At 38.6% G+C, this 23,240-nt stretch overlaps 1 protein-coding gene across 3 annotated transcripts in view; it reads left to right on the top strand.

The window, feature by feature from the left end:
* Nucleotides 1–23,240, top strand: part of ANLN (anillin, actin binding protein) — a 41,754-nt gene that overhangs the window by 12,514 nt on the left and 6,000 nt on the right. Inside the window, exons 7-22 of one of the 3 annotated variants that reach the window (XM_073332882.2) lie at nt 82–189; nt 726–846; nt 1,849–1,965; nt 2,496–2,731; nt 4,560–4,711; nt 5,361–5,508; nt 6,809–6,944; nt 7,342–7,524; nt 10,990–11,116; nt 12,736–12,784; nt 12,866–12,925; nt 15,532–15,570; nt 15,931–15,952; nt 16,686–16,798; nt 18,435–18,488; nt 21,465–21,551. In XM_073332882.2, the coding sequence (XP_073188983.2) occupies nt 82–189; nt 726–846; nt 1,849–1,965; nt 2,496–2,731; nt 4,560–4,711; nt 5,361–5,508; nt 6,809–6,944; nt 7,342–7,524; nt 10,990–11,116; nt 12,736–12,784; nt 12,866–12,925; nt 15,532–15,570; nt 15,931–15,952; nt 16,686–16,798; nt 18,435–18,488; nt 21,465–21,551 (1,752 nt within the window). Of the gene's footprint in view, nt 1–81; nt 190–725; nt 847–1,848; nt 1,966–2,495; nt 2,732–4,559; nt 4,712–5,360; nt 5,509–6,808; nt 6,945–7,341; nt 7,525–10,989; nt 11,117–12,735; nt 12,926–15,531; nt 15,571–15,930; nt 15,953–16,685; nt 16,799–18,434; nt 18,489–21,464; nt 21,552–23,240 lie in introns of all 3 variants that reach the window. The other 2 variants (XM_073332883.2, XM_073332881.2) reach the window with 2 other exon arrangements.

Below are 23,240 nucleotides of genomic sequence, written 5' to 3'. Positions count from 1 at the left end.
AACTGCCAAGGGATTAAAAAACAACAAATAGCTACAGCCTACAGTATGTTCTTATATAACATATATTTCTCTTCTGCTTAGGAACGTGAAAAAGAACTTGCTTGTATTCGTGGCCGGTTTGACAAGGGCAGTCTGTGGAGTGCTGAGAGAGGTGAAAATTCAAAAAGCAAACATCCAGAAACTAAAATGGTAATAATATATGTTGGAGTGTATTTTTGACATACCCATCTATAAATGGTCAGGGAACCCAGAACACATGGATAAGCATGTAAATGTACAATAATCTATATTAATCTTTGCTTGCTACAAAATCTTAACTTTTTAAAAATACTTGAAAGGAACAACTTATAGTGTGTGTACTCTTGAGTATATTTATATCTGCCAATATTTTAAAGGAGAATTTCACTTATTTATTACTGAAATTCTAATAGTATCTCAACATTAGGTTTGCCTCACCTTCAAGGTGCTATTTTGCAATGTTAAAAATTTGCCATTCTGGATATATAGTGTTTTAATAAAATACTTCTCTCCATGGAATCTGACTTGCTGGGTCATTGCATCTGAGTAGGAGCCTCCTAGCTGTAACTTTATTTTCTAGTCTTTGAAAATTTGTTTTGAATAAGTAATAAGGTTGTGCCTCGAATGTTCAAATATCATTTAGTTTTACAAGCCACAAGTTGCAGTACATTCTGAGACTGACTTTAGTGTAATTTTTTCTTATTCAGGAAAGCCAAGCTCAAGCCTGTTCAAAACAGCTCGCTAGTTCAGATGCTACTTCGTTTGTAGCAGCAGAAAAGACCACAGCATCTGAGATACCAGTAAAATCTGTCCCCTCAGAATCTTCAGGTGAGAACAATCCTCCTTGAGTTGATATGATTAATATTGGTGTCAAGGGTTTAGTGTTCATACTTTTGTTATGAATGTTTGGGACTCACAGCACTGGTTACAACTGGGCATAGTGTATAGGCATACCACTTCCCCATGTGCTGCCAATGCATCTTGATTCTGACACGTAACATCATTGCACTTCCAGTCCTAGGCGTCTTTAACAGACTGTCAACCAGGTAATAGCATTTATGATACAGGCAGATGTGAACTAAAATCACAAACTGGCATTAATATTTTAATCTGACTTGTGTATGTAGGGAGTGGAGACAGTATATGTGAGTGCTGTAACTACCCATACTGGAATAATAAAACTGGGGAGCAACCCAATTGAGTGTAAGACTTCCTTCCTGACTTCTGAGAAGCGTCCCCTTTCCTTCAATGTGATAGGCATCATGAAGCAGCCAAGTGTCTATCACTGTAGGGGAGGAGGAGTAGCAGCAAGAGTGGGCTCCCTGAATCCGGCAGGATCTGGGAGGCTTATAGGACACTCCACCAAATACTTAACAGTCAGGGAATGAGAACTTAGGTGACCTGCCCCATAGAGGAAAAAGGGACAGAGTTCCCCTTTAACACCCTTGTGCATAGAGATGCTAGGCTGGCTCTGCATGCCCAAACACAGCTGTTGAGGGCCAGGTGATCTTCTGCCCCATTTTTTTTTTGTAGTGGGGTGGCTCCTATGTCTTCCTTCGGAGCAGAGTGGCAGTCTGTCAGTACTGTTCCCATCCAAGTGTCTCTCCATTCAGGGAGTGGGGGAAAGAGTCTTCCCCAGTGTCCCATGATGTTCAAAATATTTCAGATTAAAATTTAAAAACAAAACAAAAAAAACTTATAGTAATATTTTGTGGATTATTCTTTTCTTCCACTTGTAGGTTTATGGACTTTTTAAGAATTAGAAATCTTGGATAGTTCCGGCCATACCTGCAGAAATTTTACCTTTATTCCTTTTTTTAAACTTCCCAGACACTTCAAAATGTGAAGAGACTGAAAAACTCAGTCCTCTGAAGACCACGTTGCTAAAGAATACGCTAAAAGTAGTATCTGTCTCAAAGCTTGAGCAACTTACAGAGAAAGAGAATGGTTTGTAACCCTTCATTAGCTAGTCCTAAATAAGCTTGTTCACTATTATTTTGTCCAACAAAACATCAATTTCCCGCAAATTAAGTGGGCTTCTAGTTCAGCAAGTGTCTTTTGCTATCAAAGCATATATTTGAGATCAAATTCATATGAACATTACCGGGTTTCTTTAATTATTTTATTGTAATTGGAAAATAGAAATATATTGTGATATTCAGACTTCAAAGGAACACAAGAAGGCTGGTGTGTGAACTTATCGCAATGAAAAAATAACTGGTCCTACAGTGATGAAACACTCATTTAATTTTAAGACCTCCATTCAAAGTTGGGATTTGTTCGCTAAGTGCACCTTTAACTGATTTCAAGTGCCAATACTTTATGGAGTTATAGAAATAAGCCAGCAGAGAACCACTTGGAAAATATTATTGCATCTTCTATTTAATTACTTCCGCCTCTTTTTTTAATAAAGATAAGTGCTTTAAATGTACTACAGGATATGCTCATAAGTAACCTTGGGATCTCTGACTTTTCAGATGCAGTATGTGAAATTGAGATGAGTGTGAATGATGAAATGAATAGCTCAAAGGTAATAAATGACATCTTTGATGAAGTTCTTCAAGAGGATGGGCCAGACATAGAAAAACTAAAAAAAGAAATGAGTATGAACCTGGAAGCTGAGAGTGATGATGAGCAGGAAGAGTCACTGAATATTTCATCAATGTCTCTGCTAACTCCGTTAGCAGAGTCTGTTGGTGTTGTAAGTCCAGAGGTAAGAACAGATATTAAATACAGGGATCTACAATTTGACTGTACGCCAAAAATGTTATTTCATAAATGTTTGTATTATGTATTGTGGTCCCTGAACAACTATGAATAAAATGTGAGACTTTTCTATTAAATCAGTGAAATATTTACATTCTTGTCCTCCACATTCTTGCCAAAATCCGTCCAATTTAAGCCACTGTGCCTAAACATTTGTTAAAATAGCATGCAATCCTGTTTAACCTCTCTTCATAAGAGAAGCATCATATGCCTTGGGCAGTACGACTATCCCCACTTATTCCATGACCTAATCACTGATGCAGAATTTTTTTTCACGGGGTTTGCTCCCTAGTTTTAACACTCCCAAAGCGGCTCTGTGAGATCTCCTCGAAACAAACAGCATCAGCTTGAAAGTTTAACTCTGGTACCTGCTATTCGCTGCTGATAGTGCGAAGGCAAGGGGAAAATAGTAGTTATCATCCTCTTTCCCTCTTTCTATTTTAGCATACTTCACCCATGATAAACTGTGCTCTGTGGCTTGAAAGAGGTGCACACCAGCTGTTTTATTTTTCCTATGACTGTCAGTTAGAAAGAACTGCAGTTTTCCCTGGTACTTGCCCTTCTGTGGTGGGGTGTGGTTGCAGGGAGGAGGGTCAACTAAATCACTCTGGCAACATTGTTGCAACTGTCTGCAACCCCTCCCCAGTTTAACAGCTGTTGTTTTATTTGTGAAGTGGCTGCATTTCAGTAATATAAAGCTTTCCTTTCACTTCTTAACTTTCTTCATAACGATCAACTTTCTAGAAATGGAACAGCTGAAAGATTATTCATGTTACTTCTTGTTTTCTAAAGAAATCATAGGGCTTTGCAGGTCAGAAGTGGTGGGGACAAAACTATATATAATCTACTTTTTTTTTTTTTTCTCCATCTGCACTTCATACTGAACCCTGGACTTCTTCAAACTTTCATCTAGTGAAATCACTGTGTAGTGGTGGAAGAATCATAAGAAACATTTTGGCAAATCTTCCTGCTATGTGATTCTGGGGTTATAGCTTACAAGATAGTTGCAGCTTGGTGTTTGCTTATATAACAAAAATGCTAAAGAAAGATTAAACTCTTATTTTACATAGGGTTTAAAAGTACAACTAGAAAAGGAACATTCTGACGCACTGCTTCCAAGAAGTTATTGTTAAATCACATTACTAGTCAAATACTTGACTTCAAGATAGACACATCATCTCCAAGGAAAGGCTTTACTTAGCCAGAACTCCCATTAATGTCAGTGGGAACACTGGCTGCATAAGGATTGCTGACTCTCGTTCTTGGTCATCAGTCAGAATCTAGTAAATTTGTTTCTGGTCCTAGATACAGTGCTGTCTGTTAGAATAAAATATAACAGAACTAATTATGCAATAAGATACTTCATCTTCCCTTAAGATATTTTAAGGGTTTGTGTTTCCTGCTAGTGGATCTCAGCTTAATGTCAAGCTGACAGCATCGTGTTCTTAAAGACTAACTATGTTCAAGTTTCAACCAACCTGTCAAAGTACCTAAAGGGGAAGGCAAGGAACAATCAATTAAACTGTCATTGTATATCCTAAGAGTATTTGCAAAGTACAGTATAAATAGTTCTTCTGACTTTTTTATGGAAATGTAAATATAGGCAAGGGGTTGCTTACTCAAAGGGAATGTCTGGGAAGAGTAAATAAGGGTGGAGAGACAAGTAGAGGTGGTGGGAGCAGAATAAGCCACATTTAACTGGCCAGTTATTTATGATGCATACCTCCTCTTCCTCTTCCTCCTCCTCCTTCCCTCCCCCCCCCCCCCCCCCCAAGGTTTTTGTTTCCCCTAATAGGTCAGTTGCTGAAAGCAGCAGTATAAGTGATGAAAGTCCAAAGTCTGGCAAATTCCAAAGGACACACGTCCCTAGAGCAGAATCTGGAGACAGTATTGGCTCCTTGTCAGAAGATCACAACCTTCTATATAGGTAACAAATTTTCAGAGGCTTTGGCTTAAACATGCAAATCAAGTCACTGTGGAAATATTTGGCATTATTAAACTGGGTACCTCCTGGAGCGGGGAAAGACAAGCTTGAAAAAGCTTCAGTCTTTTGGCCCCCAACAACAGACTATTTCAGTGGTGTAGCTATGACAGGTCTTCATCAAGAATTTCTCTCTCACTTTCATAGAGTTTAAGGCTAATAGTGTAGGCCATTAAATTCACCCAGATACATCTGTTAAGACTCTAGTTAGACCAAAACATTTCAGTCCTCAGGGAAATTAAACTGTGTGCCAAAGGTAGAGAACAGGAGAAAACCAGATGCCACCGATGCCAGAGACCCCTGCAATGGCAGTGAACTGTTAAGGTGAAATGCCCAGATGATCCCAGCTGGCAATTAAGCCTTCACCAAAGGCTTCTTCTCTACATCTTTATTTAAAAAAAAAATTAAAAAATCATCTTTATATTGCCACAACCTTAATCTGGACAGGAGGTCGCAATAAAATTGCTCCCATCTAAATGTGTTGACTTGGGCATTCTTCAGAATGTGTGGGCCAAAGCATCAATGCTCTAATGTAAAAGGGTGTGCTGGACCCTAAAATGTTAAATGTATCTAACACTTGATTTCTTTTAAAAAGCATTGATGCTTATCGATCTCAAAGATTTAAAGAAACAGATCGTTCTTCAATAAAGCAAGTGATTGTTCGCAAAGAAGATGTTGCTTCAAAACTAGAAGTAAAAAGGAATGGAACTTCTAATCAAGTTAATATTAAACAGAAAATGCAGGTATGTGTAACTTTAAAAAACAAACAAACACCTAGTCTCCCATTTACTGCTTTCTTGTGGGTTTTTTTTGTTTTTGTCCTGTATGTGCCACAGACAATAAATGTTGCGTAGACTGGCAAAATTAAGGTATTTTGGCCAAATTTAGGACTCTTATATTAAAGACAGGACAAATGTAGCATCATTTGATACGTGCTAAGTACTTTTGGTTCTGTATAAATTTTAATGGAAGCTGTTGTGTGAGGCCATTACCTGTGAGCCAATAGTCTGGAGCAGGGGTGGGCAAACTTTGTGGCCCGAGGGCCTCATCAGGGTTGTGAAACTGTATGGAGGGCCGGGTAGGGAAGGCTGTGCCTCCCCAAACAGCCTGGACCCTTCCCCCTTCCACTTCCCACCCCCTGACTGCCACCCTCAAAACCCATCCAACCCCCTCCCCTCTCCCTCCCCCCAAGCTCCTTGTCCCCTGACCGCCCCCTCCTGAGACCGACAGCCCCAACCCCTATCCACCATCCCTGCCCACTGACAGACAGCCCGCCCCCCCACCCCGGACTCCCACGCCTATCCAAGCCACCCCCCCCCCCGGTCCCCTGACTACCCCCCCCAAACCTCCTGCTCCTTACCCAACCTCCCCACCCCCTTACCATGCTGCTCAGAGCAGCAAGAGTTTGCAGCCCTGCCGCCTGGCTGAAGCCAGCCATGCCACTGTGCTGCCTGGGAGGAGCAGCAGGCCAGAGCGCTGGCGGTGCAGTGAGCTGAGGCTGCGGGCTAGCCACCCCAGCCGGGAACTCAAGGGCCGGGCAGGATGGTCCCGTGGGCCGTAATTTACCCACCTCTGGTCTGGAGAGAACATAGCTCTTTTATTGGGCACTCTTGCCTGTTCTCACTAATCTACGATACTGCCATTTCCAGGTTTATGTAGGAATTGTAACTGTAGCTTTAATCATGCTGTGTTCTGACCTTACTCCCTTGCCTACAAATCCATCTGTATCTCTCTACCATGTATCTCCTAACTTTTCGTGAGCAGCCCTATTGAAGGTGGTAACTCCTAGAACATTCCCCACTTGTTGCCTTGTCACATCTGTACTGTTGTCAGCAATGGTGGAAGGGAAGAGAAACCCTTGAGAGTAAAACTTCATACTGTAAGATTTATAGTTTGTCTAGCTACGTTTCTACAGATTGGAGGAAACCATTTAAAGAAAATGCTGTTCTGAAGGCTTTCCTCTTGGATACTAGCTCAAAGAGTAAAATTCTTTTGTAACCTCACTCTTTTTTTTTTTTTTTTTAAATTATGGGACTATGTTAGGAGCTGAATAATGAGATCAGTTTGCAGCAGACTGTGATTCATCAGGCCAGCCAAGCTCTGAACTGCTGTATTGATGAGGAACATGGAAAGGGGTCACAGGAAGAAGCTGAAGCAGAAAGACTTCTCCTTCTTGCAAGTATGTCTTAAAGAATGGCTAAAATTCAGACTCATCCTTTAAATTACAGAACAATTTCTGAATGGTTGAAGTTTTCAAGTTAACAGGCCCAGGAAAATCCAGTTCAGATGGCAGTCTGTTGTTCTCTCTTGTTATTAGGGATTAGTTATAATCCCTCTTCTGAAAGGAAGAAGTGATTAGGTGGGTAAAGGTCACTTGCCCCTCCATTCTCCCACACCCTTCTGTTAGTCCACTATACTTCCTTGCACAATTTCCTCTTGCATATTGGCACTCTGTCCTCAAACACTTCATAATGGTACACTTACCCAATAAAGGAATTGATAGCAAATGGTACTTAGCTACACCCTCTCTCCACTTTTTTTTCCCTTGTTCCAATTTAAATAATCTCTCTTTACAGCTGAAAAGAGAAAAGCTTTGCTTGAAGAACTCAACAAATTGAAGAACGAAGGACCTCAGGGCAAAAAAAATAAAGCTGCTTCTACGCCCCGTGAATTTGCTCCGTCCAGGGGATCTGTTACTCTTTCAGAAATGCGACTACCTCTGAAAGCAGACTTTGTTTGCAGTACAGTTCAGAAACCAGGTAAGGTGCTTAGGTGTAACTTAGAAAATATATTTAGCCTGCTTTGCTTGCATTTTAATCATTATGATTGTTGGTGTTTCCCACAAATGCCATGGTATTTGAAAAGGAGATTGTAGTGACTGTAATACGAACCTGGTTTTAGCTAAAACTTTATTCTAAGTTCTCTTAACGGCACCTGTCATAGTATCTGAGCACCTCCCAGGAAACAGCCTGACTGCCTTGAAGTAGGGAGGAAAAAATGAGACCTCTGGACTGTTTTGGATCTTGTAGTTCTCATTGCATCACCTTTTCTCACCAATTTTTTAAAAGCTAACGTAAGTGACTTAAAAATCCTAAAATAAATGTCCCATGGATGGATTGAATGTCCCATGGATTCTGGGGATGTATCCCAGAATTCTTACAACCATAGTTATCTGTCATTGCTCTAGGGCTTGGTTTATGGTGTTTTGTGGGAGAAGTTGTCTGTCCATAGAATCATAGAATATCAGGGTTGGAAGGGACCCCAGAAGGTCATCTAGTCCAACCCCCTGCTCAAAGCAGGACCAATTCCCAGTTAAATCATCCCAGCCAGGGCTTTGTCAAGCCTGACCTTAAAAACCTCTAAGGAAGGAGATTCTACCACCTCCCTAGGTAACTCATTCCAGTGTTTCACCACCCTCTTAGTGAAAAAGTTTTTCCTAATATCCAATCGAAACCTCCCCCACTGCAACTTGAGACCATTACTCATTACCATCCCACAGAACTTGACTGGAAATGCTCTTAGCCCACCAACACATCCAACTGAGCCATTTTTGTGTCTGCGCAATCACTGTAACTGGGGTCAGCAACATGGATTCAGCACTGACGGAAGAACTTCTCCTGCTTGTGTTTTCACTACTATTTCAGCATCAGGTAGAGGATTTGTGAGATGCTAGTGGTCATTTCAGGAGTGGTATTTGTCCTATTGTAGGCACTTCTCTGATGGGGGATAAAGACTCTGAAATCAGGGCCTTTGGAAGCATAAGATTTGCTCTAGCTGCTCTACATGTGTCACTGCTGAGTCATCTTAAGACCACAACTCTCCTTTTTGTCTTCCTGGGGTTGTGGCAGAAATATTCCTACAATCAGTGAACAAAAATTCCCAGACCCTCTATAATAAAAGCAGGGATTTAATATTAAGGAAATGCTATAACACTGACTTCTCACAGGAATAAAGAGGCAATATTATTGAGTACCCAGTTGCCTAGTCTTTGGATGGATTGCTTTCATAGTCTGGTTTCTCAGAGAATAATTTTTGTTCTGAGATGCGGTAATGCCTGGAAATGATTCATAGGAGAAGAAAATCCTGAATGAAACCTGTTGTCAAGCCCTTTACAATAGGGTAGAAGTTGCAGATTTAGGTGATCCGCTAGCAGTTGGTAAAAATGTGGCAAAAAACCCCTGTCATCAACCTTGAATTTCAGAAAACCTTGATTCTCTTTAGCCGGCTGCCTGCACTGTATTCTTCCAGTAAGGTGCGAATAATATCGTAAAATAAGCCTATTTGGGCCCTGATCATGCAAATTAATTTGACTGCCTATGTGGAATAATTAGGTCCTTAATTAATTAGTATAAATTGATGCATCCAGAACTAGTATAGTGAAAATCCTCTGAACTTCAAGCTGTTCTTATCAATAGACCAAGGAAATGTAAAAGTAAACTTCCTCCTTTTGATACGGTACCTCATAACTCACTAAAAATGTTCAAGAAATTCTGACTTCCTCTAAGTCCTGGTGTTTGGAAAAAAAATCTGATCCTGTAGTTTTCCCTGATGTTTTGAGGGGAAACCTTGGATTTTAGTTCTCTACTTTCTGTGCTGTTTAAACTTGCTGTATGAATTTCTGGACTATATCTAATATTAGCCTTGTATCAATGTGGATGTTGAATTATGAGGTTTTTTGTTTTAAATTTGCTCAGTGCATGTTTAACCTAGGGTTGCTGAGGAACAGGAATAGTTACGTTTCAAATTAAATACTCTTTCTGAAAAGTAGTCCTCTGTCTGCTTGGTGTGTCTAAATCAAATGAGTTGAGAAGAGTTAAGTTAAGATCTAAATTTGTTAAACATGGATCTGAAGGTGCAATATTTCATCTAGCCAAGCTAACTAAAATTGTATCTGCTTAATAAGTTTTTGAAGGTTTTTGCTGCAAATACTTGAAAAATTACTGTGCCCCGTGGTGGTTAAATCTGACCATTTGCAAGCTTGCATTAACCAGCACGCTTTATCCAATGTCAGTGATTTATGTAATACCACCAGAAACTTCAGTGGTTTCTAATGTGTTAACTGCTTTTTGCAGCACTAAATTGTGAGGATAAGATTTGGTTCAATAACTCTTATTGACTGCATGCGATAGCTGTATATCTTTAAACAGCCTGTTTTTACATATCACATATCATAAAACCTAAAATGTGAATTCTGTTAACATTCTCTAATGTGAATCTTGGCAGCGGGGATGCACACGTATCTGATGTGATACTTGCTTTCTATCCCCATGTGTTACAAACATGCTGCTGTATTTTGTTCCCTTTTTAGTGATTCTGTCAATGGTGTTATATAAATTGGCCAAAACCATTTTTCATTTTGTATCTCATTTGCAGTCAGGTTGCTATGTATTCCACAAATGTGGAATTTGCCATAATTGTGCTTCAAAATCTCAGCTTTCATTTTTTTGGTGGAAGTGTTCTGCTTTTATTGTTGAAGAGAACCTCAAATGTGAACAGTGTAAGCCATTGTCTGTCTGAGTCTGCTAAGTTCCTGAACCAATGCCTGAGAGAACTGTTCCAGTCATCTCATTTTGGGTCCCAGGGACTCTAGGCAGCTGTGGAGCTTGTTATCTTTCTAAGATGCCACAGAACTCAGCACTTTTGCTGTAGTTTGTTTGCTGCAGCCAGATACCCAGGATTCTTGTTTTGCCTCCTTGCCCTGCTCAGATATGCCTGCAGCTGCCTCTTACTCTGTACCTTTCCCTACAAGGGGGAATTAACGAGATGACAGTATATACTCCTTCATTGTTCTACAGATGTAGGCAGGAAGGAGAGGGTTAATGAGCCAGGGAGCATAGGAAGCTAGTATGCAGACAGGGTAGTCAGGCTGTTAAGAGAACAGAGCAGCAGCAGAGGCCTGTAGAGCTAAGATGAGGAACTGCTGAATTTTGACTACAAGCTCCCCTCCATTCTCTGGCATGTAGTGGGTATGGGTAAGACCTAGATGAACTACCCAGACCACATCTTAACTGATGAAGCCTGGAGAGCTGGACTGCCTGAACATAGTGAAGAAGAATTAATCGCAATTTAATTCATCAAGTATTTTTGACTGAAATATCTGTGGAAGGTGAGAATGAAGGGTATTTTCACGGCCATGCAATAAGCTAACTTTGTAGAATTTGGGGTCCTTGTTCCATGGGGTGCACTGACCCTACTTACAGTGATCATCTCAAATCTGTCCACAGAAGCAGCAAACTACTACTACATAATATTGTTGAGATCGGGAGCAGAAAACATGGTAGCAACTCCCGTAGCAAGCACCGCAAATTCCCTGAATGGAGATGCTCTTACTTTTACTACAACGTTTACTCTGTAAGTACCAAAAAAACAGTTTCAGAACTCAACTAGCTGGCTTTTGAAGAAAAGTATACCTGAGAATCTTGTCTAAACTAATTTAAAATGTTAACCTTTCTGTAAGGATATTATATTCTACAAACATTCACAGGTCTTGTGGCATGAGTATTTTCTTCTAGAAATATTTGGAACAAACTTTTTTCCATAAAGAACAATTTCATGAATGGATTGGTTTTTCTCCCGTCATCTCTTGGATACCTGCAATGGCTGATTAGTCACTCTCCCTGAGAGAGTTTTCTGCTGGCTGTAATGACTGACATTCTACTAGGCCATTTTTGGTTTTTGTTGTCTCTGACGACAACACTGTTTTGGACTAAAATTTAACTACGTACCTGTCAAATGTTAGAGTAATAGCTGGCTTAAAGGTATTCTTTATAATAATGTGAGTTTAGTTGGATGATTTAGGATGGGATATATGCTATTTTAAACGGTAGACTTGGAATGATAAAAATTTTTGTGGTAAATGTCATCTTCACTAGTCATGCACAAACAAAGAAATGCTGCTTCAGAACTTATTAGTTTGATTTAAGCATATTTATTTTGTGTGTATTTTGACATGTGATGTTGATGATTTGTTTTAATTGTTATATAGCTTTAACTTTTTGAATCTCAACGTCTGTCATTAAATGTCCGATCTCTTCCCCCCGCATAATTTCCTTGAATTGAAAATTGACTGAAAAAATGCTTAAACGTCTATATCCTTCTAGATTCTGCCAACCCTATTAAAAGTGAATATAATATAAAATTTTAAACCTTGGAAAGTGAGAAGCCATGCAAGGCACTGAAACCTATTTTGAGGTGATGGTAAAGGTAACTATTCTGAAAAGTAGTAGTCTATGTAACTTTTGGTCTGGAGAGATGAATCTGCATTCTGGACATACTATTGTCCTGCTGTAGGTGGGACACTGTTCGGAGGGAGTGTTTACAACCTAATGTAGTACACACATTACATAAAACCCCTTATCTTATGAACTAATTGAGGATTGAGAGTTCATAAAATTGAACATCTCAAAATAACAGAAGGTGTGATGCATAAATTGCAGCACAGTGCATTGCATCACTTTCTTGTACTTCAAACCACTGCAAAGAGATTTCCAATGCACCGAAGGCTTCACAATGTGAAGGAATATCAACTTGTTCTTTAACATCACTTAATCTTTTTTTCCATTTTGGGGGAAAATGATCATATAATCGAGGTTCTATCGTATTTCACTTTCTTTTGCTTGTGACATCTGGAATCTATCTCAAGATAGCAGTGTATTAGTCTCAAATATTCTAATGTTTCATGTGCTGGAACGCTTTGTTTGTTGAAAACAGGTTTGTAGTAGAGATGGAAAAGACTTTGACAGACCACCATGCGTGCCTGGAAGAGCCATGCTATGATGTACTGATAAAGAATATCTGCTATTACATTTTATCTTAGATTCACACCCAACACTTTTGACTACTGTAGATGTTGCTTTCAGAATAACTAGTTACTGTGAACCCCTCTTCTGTTTTGAGGGGATAACTAACTTTTTAAAAACACTACTGGCATTATTAATGCTTTTAACTATAGTCTACTCTCTTTATTTTAGGCAAGATGTGTCCAATGACTTTGAAATAAATGTTGAAGTTTACCATTTGGTATGTACTTGTCTTTTTATTAAAAGGCCACTTGGGGGAGCCAGGCACTCTCCATTTCTCAAATGCTTTCTTGTCTTACAGGTACAGCGGAAAGAAGGCACAAGCACTACTGATAAGAGGAAAAAGGCAAATAAGTCAAAGGTAAACACAAGAACTGACACACTAGTTCAATAAGAAAGGTACACTAGAAGCAATATAAAGCAAGGAGAGAAGAACTGAGCTACAGTCTGTTTTTAATATTGAAAGCGGATGCAATTTCCTCTTACTGATTTGGTTACTGGGAAGTTTTCTTCATTCACAAAAAATCTATATACTTACCTTTCATCACTTTACCTTTTCTTTTGATCAGTCTGTTTAATGTACTGTCTCTCTAAATGTCTTTTTATATTTGAAGTCCTTCAACTGAGTAGAATTGAGACTTGGCCATCTTCACGTGGCACTTAACTACGTCAGGTCTGAAAGTTCGTTGTTTTTCTCTTCTAGCAGTTTTGCAAAGTGGCACGCTTTCCAAGCTTTCATCTAGTACAAGACATTTTTGCCTCTTTGGTAATGATTCTTAATGTGGCTCGTTCCCTTCTCTACTGCCTCACGCTCCCAAACATGTAAACTGTGTGCCAGTGCCCTGTACTGCAGCCAGATGGTTAAAGCCCTGCGAATCTGCAGATATCTGCTTTACATCCACAGATATCTGCATCCGTGAACCATTTTTGTGGATTGTGGATAGATGTGGATCTAAATTTTGTATCTGCACAAGGCTCTACAGATTGGTCAATGGAAATGTATTAAGCACCTAAAATTAGAAAAAGAATGTTGCCAATGTAGTCATTGGGATAAAGTCAGCAAATGCTATTTTAATCAGATTATCATTTTTTAAAGCAAACTGAAGCTAGTATAGAGTGCAAGCACTAATTACAGGTCTATGCACAGGACTATGACAAGCTACGGTATTTAATAAGAATAATGAGTTAATTTCCCTATTCTTTCAGTAAGTAAAGACACAAATTTTGGCCACTTCTGAAAGCCTATAAGTTTGTTTTTGTTTGTTTGTGGGTTTTTTGTTTAAATTTAAAATATTTGCTCTTTTCGTATTTAGTAAAATATATACTTCTGTGAGTTAACCTTTTGGTATTTTGAAAATGTGTGTTTTGGGGAAAGGGCAGCAGTATATCACTACTATAATGGAACAAAGATTGAAACCTTAACTGTGGTGTTTTTCTATGACTAAACATTGGCAAAGATTACTATAGACTTTCCAGGACAAATGAGACTGGACTTTGTGGCTTAAAAAAAAAAAAAAAAAAAAAAAAGCTTAACTATTTTTTGGGTGGGGGAGCAGGGGACTTTGAACGCTCTAATTTAAAACAAAGAACCAAAAGTTTGTCTCTTCCCCCATCATCCCCGCCTGCCTATGTAAATTAGGCTCCTACAGGACATAGAAGGCTTGCTTGGGCTTAGCTCCTGCAAACGTTGGCCTTTGGATTTCCTTTTCCTTCAACCTTCCACTTCTTTTCCCATATAAAGATGATCTTGAGACCTCTTGTGTGCACTCTTCTCTCCCGCCCCCAACCTACGCTGTGGTAATCTACAACTGTACAGATCCAGGGTTGGAGGTGTGAAGTACATCTATTCAAAGTACCCAATAGTGCTGCAACTCCTTAGCTCTCACTTCTGCTGAGGAAATTGGTTGCAGCTGGGAGAGGACAAATGGTCATCACAGAACCAAGATCTTACTTTTTAAGATCAGTTTTTGCTCATTGAAGGATTTTCATTGTGTTCATAACTGACTGATTAAAAACATTTTGAGTGTCTTGCCACTTGCCACAGACATCTTGAGTGGAAGGGACTGTCTGATTCTCTCTCCCTTGTCCAGCTGATGCAAGCCTGAGAATCTGAGATCCTGGGTCCACCTCCCTCCTATGTGCTGTAGTTTCGGGGGTGCTTCAAAGTTTGCCAGGAACCAGCCTTCTTAGAAGCACTGCATTGACTTGTTAGCTGGAACTGCAGTTTTTCTGTTGTCTAAGGAAGGGAGAACCAGGACCATTCAGTAGGTACTTTTCAGAGCTCAGTGAAAGTTTGCAGGGGTCAAGTCATCTAGAAAACTTTCTCCATTCCAGCCCCCTGGCAATCGGTCTACTGTATCTGCTTTTGATGACAAATTATCTCTTGTGTATCTTTTCCCATCAGTTGCAAGGATGGACTTGTCTTGTTCTTAATTACTGTTCATGTATTTTTCTCTTAAACTAAACAAAGCTCCAGGTAATATATTTATGTTCATTTGATAAGTTAAACTTGACACTTGTCAATACACAAGAACACAAACATTAGGCACTCATTTACTTACAATATATGCATTATTTGATTCTCATTTCAATTAACTGCTAAACTTACTAGAGTAACAGATGCAAGTTGAGCTGCTAAATGCACCAAAGATTTGCACGTGAATAGAAGGCTTGGATATTCATTTTAAAACACCTGCTGTCCAGACCCAATTAATGTAAATGTATGTTTTCTACCTCTTGATCTGTGTATTTTATTACATGCTTCAGTGGAATTATTCAACCTTGAGTCTTGGGTATAGGAAAACAAACCTGGCTGACTCAGGACAAGAGTTAATCACCGGTCAGAATTGCTTTAGACCATAAAACTTGAATGGCATTTTTATCATACATATTAAAACTATACTTGGTTTGAACTACAATGTGCAATCTGAAATGTACTTGGCTTTCATGCTATCTTGTTTTTCATAGGTTATTACTCCAAAGAGATTATTGACATCTATTACTACTGTAAGTACTAGTGTAATACTCTAATGACTTCTGGAAATTAAATTGCCTTTTCTAAAAGCCATGTTCACACATGCTGAACAACATTGTTTCCCTACTTCAGACAGCTTGTATCTTCTTTCACTTGAAACTCGAAACTACCTAGCTTTCTATCAAGCCTTTTCAGCACATAACCATGAGCTAGTGAGCATTCTAAATACATTAAAAAAGATTAAAATTAGTACATATGCTTTATTTTTAAGAGATCTAGAATTTCAAGTGCAGTGTTTGACTTAAGACTGGTCTTAATTTATACAAAGCAAGCTTCTAAAATCTGTTGATTTCTCTATTTTCTTTCCCTAATGAATCTTTCTGTCTTTCCAGAAAAGCACCCTTCTTACGCCAGGTAAGCAAAACCTAACCTTTTTGTACCAAAGGGAATATCTATAATGCGGGGTAGCGAAAGCAATAATAATCTCTCAACAGGATTGTTTTGTACTTAATCCCAAGCTAAATTCTCAGTTGGTGTGAGTCTTGAAGCTCTGTTAGTTTACACCAGCTGAGAATCTGGCCCCAAGTTTACATGTAAATTATTGCTGTGAGTAGCTGAATTTTACTGTACAACTCTAAAATTTAACATCTGGCATCAAATATTTATAGCATCCATTTTTTACCTGGAAAAGTGTGTTTTAAGTAAACCAACACTTGGTGGTTATTCTATTTTTAATCCATATATTGGGCTCTGTTGCTTTCAACAGATGCAATATCGCATAACATAATTTTGTAACAGTCTTGTTTGTTGGAGACTAACTCTGAGAACCAAAGTATCATCAATGTGCATTTCATTGGCACTTCTCACATGTCTCTAGTCCTAACTTTGAGGAAATAATCTCTGCTGTATGGCTTCTGCCCAACTCTGCATAAATGCCCTGTGTCTCTGCCTTTCGCAGGGATGAGGCACAGCCCATTCATGCAGAATCAGGGGAGAAGTTGCTAGCAGAAAAATCATCCTTCCCTTTCCATTCTTTCCATCTCTTACTTAATATTGTAGTGTATGAGCCCAGCAACACCTCATAATTTTGCATGTTATGTTGTCTTAACCTTTTTCTTTTTATTATTATTTTTTTAACTCATCACAGTCATGGCCAGTCCAGGTGGCCCCAATGCTGTGCGCACTAGTAACTTTGTACTTGTTGGATCTCACAAGATTTCACTGTCTTCAATAGGGAGCTCCAAATTTACTTTGGACAAGGTAATGGAACCTATTTTTCACTACTACTTCAAATATATCCGCGTGCTACTGTGAAAGAATGGAATTTTGCCTGGCCTTGTGTTTCTAGGCAATATTGCTCCTTAAAAATAAAATCATTTAAAAATCTTCAGACAATACCACATCTAGTTTTTAGAGGACTGAAGTACAGGTTTGCAATACAAAAAAATCTAATATTTGGCACTGAGAACCACTGTTACTAGGACTAAATGTAAGATACAGTAGCATATGGCCACCAGTGCATTGGTATCCATTCTTAGATCAACGAAATTTATCAGAAGTAAGCTCATTCATGCAGGTCTTTAAGAATGGTCTATAAACAGCCAATTCTAAAAATATGCTATAACCTGAGAAATAAACCACTTAACTGTTCAATTATTGTCAGAAGACACATTATCTGAATTCCTCTGCACTGAATTTCATTTGGAGTTGACTTTAAACAAAACCACAACAACATTCTTGCCATGTAACTGATACTCCTGACTATATTTATCTTATGCAGATTGAATTCAGGTACTAATTAAAACTTTTGTTAGCCTCCATGTTCTTCATGATGATGGATTTTTAAAAAATGGAGAGCTGTTTTCTGTAGAGCTTGTCTTGTGTAAATATGGCTTTGTCACAGTTGCATTCCACGTAAGTGAGTGACTCTAGAATTTGTAAACACTAACTGCATAACAAAGAGAAAAAACAGACCCTTTACAATGTAAATACCTGTTAAACAATTTTATTACTATATGCCAAGAGCTGGTCTAGTCTGTTACTTTTTTATATTTGTGCAAGTTAACTCTTGTTACTTCAAGAATTCTCCAATAAACTTTGAAGTGTCATACTGAAGTCTGGTAGAGAAGGATTGGACTTAGTGCAATTCAATTCTGTAGTAAGGTATCTTTATAGACCATGACAGGCTAGGGATTTGCAAACAAGCTCCAGATGCCAATTCTGATCCCCTTTGATGCTTCCTTTAATTCTTTATTTAAAAAAAAATTTAAAAAATTTTTTTTTCTTTTTTGATTTGGGCCTCTTGTGGGAATTGTTCTTGGGTTATTAAGCACTTGATTTGGTTATTGGAGTCTTCTGGTTCTTTGGGAAATAGTGTCTTTTTTACCTTTGTGCTCAGTGCTTCATGTTTGAGTACTCTCCTTTTTTGGATGGGAAAAGTAAATTATAAAAGCCATCATGATCATCTGATAGTGTTTGAATGAATTTATGGGCCAAGCTGGGAAATACAGATTTTTTCCTAGAAATCCTTCTAGGAATATCATTTTAAGATATTTAGTTTCTCAATACCATAAATGCACATTGTTATACAGGAAGAGTGGAGATCTGACACTGCTTACAATCACGTGACTTTTTTTTTTTTAAAGCTTTAGCTGTGTCCTGCCCCTCAACTGCACTGAACTGCTTTTTAATTTGCTTTATACTTCCCCTTATGGGGGCTTAGATGACCACCACAGTGGTGTTGCAAATGCTTCTGCTCTAATATCTTATAATGCAAGACTGAATGCAGAGAGAGGAATGAAACATACTCAAATGTAGTTTTATGCTGCTTTAAAAAAAAACAAAAAACCTTCATTTCACACCTAGTCACATTCAGCATATTTCTTTTTTTCCCCAGATAAATTATGGAGGGAAGGAAAGAGAGCTACTGGGCTTTATGTTCCAGGACAAGGTTGCTATGTTTACTTGCTTGTGACTAAAACTTAAGACACTCTTTTCCTAGTGCATGTTGCTCATGTCTGTTGCTCTTCTTCTGCAGTAGTTAGAAGTTGAAATCTTTCTAGAAGGACACTTACAAAGATTCTCCTAATAACTTAGCAAATTGGCAAGTGAAATATAATACAACTGGGTCATTTAAAAAGAAATCTCTGCAGTGTTAGTCTGTCCAGCATGCTAGAACTCAAATTTGTTTAAATGCCACCAAAGCTTCCAAATTTAAACTGTTGGTTTTTTTGTTTACAAACTAATGCTGTCAAGTGATCCTACTTCCATTTTTCCACACAATTCCATCAAAGGGATAAGGTTGACTGTTATGCTTCTAGGATAGAAGGGATCAGAAAACACAAAACACTTAGCATCCCACAAATTCTATGGCTTTTTCTCTAAATACTTTTCTCCTACTGTTAAACAGTCTCCACATATGTGTTAGCCTGCTTGGCAAGCTTTTAGGTAACTTCAGACACCTCAGCAGGCGCTTGCATCTTAGTCTAGTTCCCCTCAGGTACTCTCCCACACTTTGAGGTGTATGGGGAAAGGGGTCCCTTCCTGTCCTGGCATTGTCTCTTAAACCCTCAAGTATTTGTGGAGAAGTGGCTTATCTTGAGCCACTTTCTTTTTTTTTCTTTTTCTTTTTTGCTTGGTTTAGCTTAATAGGGTCTATAAGGAAAAACAGTGTATTCCTACAGTCAACATGCCAATATCCATGTCCATATATAGTATTCATAAACTACAGAGAAGCTCCAAGTCCATCAGTGTTAATGGTAGTCCCAGGCTAGGTTACCAAAGGTCATGGACTAGAGTTTTCTCTCCATGCAGTTGTCCAGCACATCTACCTCTCATTCAAGAAACTTCAAAACTGAAGGAAACTTTGTCAAGAGAAGCATATTTCTCCCACACAAGAGGAGGTCTCCAAGAACCCTTCCACACACAAAATAGCTGGCAGTAATCCCCAACTCTTCTTAGTCACTTGATAAATCTGTGTCAACTTGTTAGTCACATGATCAAGAGCCTTCATTAGCTACCATGCAGCTATATTTAATAACTTTCCTATCATTTACAAAGTAGTTTGTAACTATGATCCTCACTGGAAATGAGAGGGGAAATAAGGGAGCCAGACTAACTTGCTTAAACTAACTTTTCTAAAGTGGATTTTACTGTAGTTTGATTGAATATAAGTAACTTTCTCTTGGCACATAGTAAACTATGGAGCCATGGGACTTCTTTTGTTGTAAGCAAAAATCCAGCATTAGTCCTTTTTCTCTCCAAACTATAATAGTCTTGCTTTTTTAACTTCTTTGGTACCTGAAGACTGCCTATCTTCTGGTGCTCAAGATACATTCTCTATTCCTTTACCTAGTGCAGGAATAAAACCACACACTTCACCTGGGATAGTCTAGTACTCAAAAAATGGTCAGATCTCTTGCCTCTGCAGATGTGCTTTATGTATCTGGGCTAAACATACTGACTACCTAACAGCTTTTCAATTCAAAGAGTGCTAACATTTCTGACTGATAAGTCATCTTATTTAGGGAATTTTCTCCTTGATATTGTATATACCCTTAAGCAATAAATATGGAGGGCCTGATCTTGTTCCCATAGAAGTCACTGACAAAATTTCTAGCAATTGTGATGGATGGCATTGGTTCTGTTTGATGCTTCTTCACTCGATAGACACATCAAGTCCTCTCAAGGAGAAGGGATTCTTCTTCATGTATAGTAGTGAGCACGCTGGTGTTTCAATATTGGTGTATCTGCTGGAAGCATGGGCTCTTTTTGCTTTTAGACATTGCATGGCTACAGTGGATCTCATCAGTAACATGAAAAACAAATACAACATTATGCTTCAAAATAACACACTTAGATTCTGAGTTATCAAATCATTCCAATCCTGTGGAGATTCTGTGAACCTCTCACCTTTTATATCACAAAGTTTTTCCCTACTGAAATAGTTTCTACAAGGCAAAATTGAGGTTTAACAGTTGGCTTGTTATAAACACTCCATCTGTCCCTGAAGTGGAGACCTGTGAATGATTTGGGAAGATGATAGAATTTAGATATGAATGAGTCTTCACTTGCATGGAATTGTTTCAAGGCATGTATGTTCTGTTCAACAGCTTAGCATTCTAATTACACTTTAGTGACACAGAACCTACTTATGCCCTAGTTTTAGCTTGGTAATGTTTTAATAGGTTTATACAAACAACTGTTTAAAATCTATTTTGTCTCATGGCTTAACTGTAATGAATACTCTAACCAAGGTTTTTAGGTTTTAGCTAAAAAGCACTATTGGTGGATATATTGTCTTGTGGTCATGTTTTCCGCTTTACTCGGGGCTGGGTGTGTGTGTGCGCGTGGGTGGGTGGGTTAAATACATTTGTAAGCAAAGGAGAGTTCAGATGGCATCCAAGTGCCTCCTAATACTGAGGACAGTAGATTACGTGCCCATAGCCAAACCCTGAAAAATGAATCTTTCTAGATGGCTATACAAATAGCATCCTGCTCATACCCTAGAAAAGTAAAATTTGGGTTTGTCTACACTGAGAAGTTAATTCAGATTAAGGTAGGATGTGAATTTAAAGTGGAGTAGCTATTCCTGATTAACTCCTTGCGCAGACTTTGGGAGTGGATTGATTTTATTTGGAATATGGCACTCTTATTCCATATAAGAGCATCCACACATGGAGTTCATCAGGAATAGCTCCTTGTGTAGATAAGCCCTTATAAGTGGAGTCAGAAGATCAATAACACTTTTGACAGCAAGTGGCTGTTAGCCCTGGTATTTAGGGATCTCTGGCCACTCTTCCAATGACAGATGTCAAAACCATTCGTTGCTAATCTCTTGCTGTTGCTGATTTGTTTGTACTGGGAACAAAGCTGTTAAGATGCATCAAAATTAAATAACTAAGTTAAGGGGCTTGGTTTTTTGCAGGTTCCCTTTTTGTCTCCTTTGGAAGGCCACATACATCTAAAACTAAAATGTCAAGTAGACTCCTGTGTGGAGGAAAAGGGATTTTTGGTAAGTAACTTGCTCACTGTTTGCTAAATCACCCTGACTTCCATTAAGTAAAACAAACACATTTATTTTCTGGGCAGTAACCAAACCAGGCTTAATAAATGCTCAGGTGGAAATGATTCCACGCTACCCGTATCTTCTGATTTAAAGTAAAGTTTCTAAGACTGGTTTAAGATATCTTATTTGCCTAGTTAAAAAGCAGAGCCTATTGAATCTACAAAGTTGTCTTAGGCTGAAATCACTTGGTATCAATATTGCCTTTTGATGGACTGATTTTATTTATTTATTTATTTAAGTCTAATTGTCTGTTTTGTATGGTTGTGGCCAGACCTTTTATTGTCATCATGCCCTTCCATTAACCTCCCTTTGAAGGAGCTAATCTGGCTAGTAAATGACAGTGACATTGGGTGAGATTCTAGAGGCTGCCAGAGGCTTTTTTTCTGACAACTTGGACTCTTTTTGACCTATTAAAAGCAAATCGTATGTAATAGAATGTATTCCGTTTTGTGAACAAGCAAAACTTTTTTTTTTTTTTTAATCTACTCATTATGCTCTCCTTCTAGCTTTTGGCTCATAGCAGGCAAGTTACTCTCATTGTATCAGAAACAAATTGTTTAAAATCAACATCTGTAAAACCAAACCTTAATTAATCTGGCCTTGGTTGTTTAAATGTAGCTGCCATTCCAACCTAGTGAAATGCATTACTGCAGTTGTATCCAGCAGATGGCACTAAATGTGTTGTAAAAATGCCTTTGCAAAACAAGTGTCTACTATAATTTGATTTATTCCTAGTCCACGATCTGTCTTCCTTTCCTCTCTATATAGATGAAATTGGAGCTTACATTCTACCTCTTGAAATCCCCTTCATTATTATGATCTGCAAATTGTTGCATGCTTCGTTATCGATGCCCTCACTTTCCTTAACAGCCTCTTTTTGGGTCAGCATTAAACTTCTATTTTCATGCAGTTAAATGGACTGCTATACTATGCTAAGCACAAACAATAATATTTGTTTTCACTATAGTCTTAAAAGCCTTCTAGAGTGGGCTCTTTTACACTGGCTTCCTGTACTATTGAAATGTGTTGCCTTCTGAATTGCCTAGAAAAGGGTGTTTAATGTGATACAGGAAAACTACTAATCTTGCCAAGAGAAGTAAATGCTCTGCATAAACTAAAGAAATATAGGGGTGTAGGCTAGCCCAGTATCTTGTCTTCTAACAGTGGCCAATGCCAGGTGCTTCAGAGGGAATGAACAGAACATGTAATCATCAAGTGATCCATCCCTTGTTGCCCATTCCTGGCTTCTGGCAGAGGCTAGGGACACCATCCCTCCCCATCCTGGCTAAATAGCCATTGATGGACCTATCCTCCATGAACTTATCTAGTTCTTTTTTGAACCCTGTTATAGTCTTGACCTTCACAACATCCTCTGGCAAGGAGTTCCATAGGTTGTATGAGCGTTGTGTGAAAAAATACTTTTTTGTTTGTTTTAAACCTGCTGCCTATTAACTTCATTTGGTGACCCCTAGTTCTTGTGTTATGAGGAGAAAATAACACTTATTTACTTTCTCCACACCAGTCATGATTTTCTAGACCCCCTTTTCATCTCTTTTCCAAGCTGAAAAGTCACAGTCTTAATCTCTCCTCATATGGAAGCTGTTCCATACCTCTAGCCATTTTTGTTGCCCTTTT

This window comes from Lepidochelys kempii, chromosome 2, assembly GCF_965140285.1.
Source record: "Lepidochelys kempii isolate rLepKem1 chromosome 2, rLepKem1.hap1, whole genome shotgun sequence".
Classification (NCBI taxonomy): Eukaryota; Metazoa; Chordata; order Testudines; family Cheloniidae; genus Lepidochelys; species Lepidochelys kempii.
The sequence above is the reverse complement of the archived record's forward strand: the minus strand, read 5'-3'. Positions and strand labels throughout refer to the sequence as shown.